At 39.0% G+C, this 2,960-nt stretch overlaps 1 protein-coding gene across 1 annotated transcript; it reads left to right on the top strand.

The window, feature by feature from the left end:
* Nucleotides 1–1,186: 1,186 nt before the first annotated feature.
* On the top strand, nucleotides 1,187–1,839 carry pdrg1 (p53 and DNA-damage regulated 1; the record flags this gene model as incomplete). The annotated part of the gene is given in 2 exon segments (XM_014028266.1): nucleotides 1,187–1,314; nucleotides 1,764–1,839. Coding segments are annotated over 2 exon segments (160 nt in total), but the record flags the coding sequence as incomplete, so codon positions are not given.
* Nucleotides 1,840–2,960: the final 1,121 nt, after the last annotated feature.

The following is a 2,960-nucleotide window of genomic DNA, read 5'->3' as shown; positions in this document are numbered from 1 at the left end:
ACACTGCACTGACTAAATACCACTGCACTGACTAAATACCACTGCACTGACTAAATACCACTGCACTGACTAAATACCACTGCACTGACTAAATACCACTGTACAGACTAAATACCACTGTACAGACTAAATACCACTCTACTGACTAAATACCACTGTACTGATTAAATACCACTGCACTGACTAAATACCACTCTACTGACTAAATACCACTGTACTGACTAAATACCACTGTACTGACTAAATACCACTGTACAGACTAAATACCACTGTACAGACTAAATACCACTCTACTGACTAAATACCACTGCACTGACTAAATACCACTGTACTGATTAAATACCACTGCACTGACTAAATACCACTGCACTGACTAAATACCACTGTACTGACTAAATACCACTGTACTGACTAAATACCACTGCACTGACTAAATACCACTGTACAGACTAAATACCACTGTACTGACTAAATACCACTGTACAGACTAAATACCACTGCACTGACTAAATACCACTGTACAGACTAAATACCACTGTACTGACTAAATACCACTGTACAGACTAAATACCACTGTACTGACTAAATACCACTGTACAGACTAAATACCACTGTACAGACTAAATACCACTGTACTGACTAAATACCACTGTACAGACTAAATACCACTGTACTGACTAAAGATCACTGTTCTGACTGATATGAGGAGTGGTGCCATGCCCTCCACACAGTGACTGCTGGATATGAGTACCAGTGACACTGAAAGGAGGAAGACATAAGTAATGGATACATGGATGCATGGATGGATAGATGGGTGCTGTTCATAAAGCCCAGAAGAAATTACAGATGTGAACAGGTTTTTTGGTTCCCGCTTTCAATGATTGAAAGGACTGTGGATTAATAAAAGTCTTACTGTAATAAAGTCAGGAGGTTTTGTCCAGACAGATGCTACATTCTGCTTACACCTAAAAAAAAAATACATATTATATTTTGTCTTTTCATCAGATGTGAAGAAAATAACTCTTTTTGACCTGTCAGAATGTTTTAATAAATTATTCAAAAATGCCATTTTCACTGCGTCTGTAGTGATGTGGGCACTTTATGGTTGATGGTTCAGAGCTCTCTCTCTCTCTCTCTCTCTCTCTCTCTCTCTCTCTCTCTCTCTCTCGGACCCTTCCCTCTCTGTTCGTTGTTTCCGCACGGACCTATTTTCGGAAGGACACCGCCAACATGGACGCCGACTGCACACGAGCTCTGGAGTTTTTGACAGCAGTGGAAGAGGCGGCTGAGGATGTTCTCAGCACCAAACAACAGGTAAAAACAGGACATCACGAGGAGGACGATCTTACTGAGTCCTGACCAGACCGGTACCGGAGGGTTCGGACCGAGATCCAAACTAACGACGGGAGCGTGTTGTGTGGGACACACCAAGCTTTACTCTGGTGGTCGTCTTACAACAAAAACAAACCATACACGTTAAAAACCTGTCTAGATTTCTGTTTTTAACTTTCTAATCCAGCTTATAATCTTCATCTGTCTGTGTCAGCCCCGTATTGTGAAAAATAGCACAGAATTCATTTAAATCTTACGTTAAGTGATCACATCCATTCCTGGTGCTTGTTAAAGTAAGCCATATTAATAAAAAAAAAAAAACCCAGGTGAGGGTCTGACAGGACAAGTGACCCAGACAATAACTGTGGATAAAATGAACATTTTTGAACAATTTATTTATTTATTTAATTGTTTGTTTGTTTGTTTTTCAGATTGTGGACCTGGATGTGAAGAGGAACAGGAACAGAGAGGCTCTCCATGCGTTGAAACATGAGATGTGTGATAAAGGTGAGGGGTCCATCAGGACTGAGGGGGTCTGCAAGTAATACACAGGACCAAGTTTGTACGGTGTTTGTCTGATGGCCAGTTTCTTAATTAAGAAAGTGCTTTAAAAAAAGATAAACCTTACATATTATCATATCTTAATGTATACAGTTTAGATAGATGTGGTCAGGAGAGATTTAGGAAAAACTCAACTCTGAACAAGATAAAATGTAAATAAATCAGAATCAAATGATTTGCAAATCTTTTAAACCTGTTTTATTCAGAGTGGAACATAAATAATCTAAACTACGGTTTTTAAAATGCAGTTTTTGTACAAAGTATCAGACGTTTAACAAATAGAAATAGTTTTGGTACTCCTAACTGATCCGAAGCACAAAATGTTTCATGTGATTTAATGTCAGCTGGAGGAAACGATGGTTGTGTCTCTGTCATTGATGGTGTCCCTCCAGATGTGTAAGCTTCGCATGCTAGTACTAATGCACCCCCATACCATCAGAGAGGCAAACATTTGAAACGTGCACTGATACCAGGCTGGATGGTCCTTTGTTTTTTTTCAGTATAAAGGACATGTTTGATTAGTCTGACCTCAGAGGACTTTTCCTCTTAGCCATGCTCTTATCCATGCTAGTGGCTAGCCTCTGTGATGCTAACACAAATGAATAGTCTCCTCCTCATTAGCCTCAGTTAGCGGTGACACCTATCAGTAATCAGATCAATAGCTGGTTAGGAATAGATGTAGCCTCCTGCTACAAGGCTGTAGCAACTGCTAGTTGCCCAATAGTCTTAATTTTGGCCCTCATACTGGACCATAGTTTACTACAACGAGAGACTTTGCTCTGAAATAAGTTTTAATTTTTAGACACAGGTTTTTTTCACAGACGAGTGAACCTCTGCCTTTCTTTACTTCAGAATGGTTGAATTATCCCTTTAAAGGGATCCTGATTAGTTGTAACATTAGACTTTATTTGATAAACATTTATTTTAACTGTAACATAAAGACTGTAAAAATACTGTAGGCTGTTTAGTTTTGTGAATTTTTAAAAATATATTTTAACACGGACGGAGCCATTTTATTTACACACAAAGCATTCTGGGTAAATGATGACGTGGATAGGTCCTCAGTG

Source organism: Austrofundulus limnaeus, unplaced genomic scaffold (assembly GCF_001266775.1).
Source record: "Austrofundulus limnaeus strain Quisiro unplaced genomic scaffold, Austrofundulus_limnaeus-1.0 Scaffold737, whole genome shotgun sequence".
NCBI lineage: Eukaryota > Metazoa > Chordata > Actinopteri > Cyprinodontiformes > Rivulidae > Austrofundulus > Austrofundulus limnaeus.
Note: the sequence above shows the minus strand (reverse complement) of the source record. Positions and strands in the feature narration are given on the sequence as shown.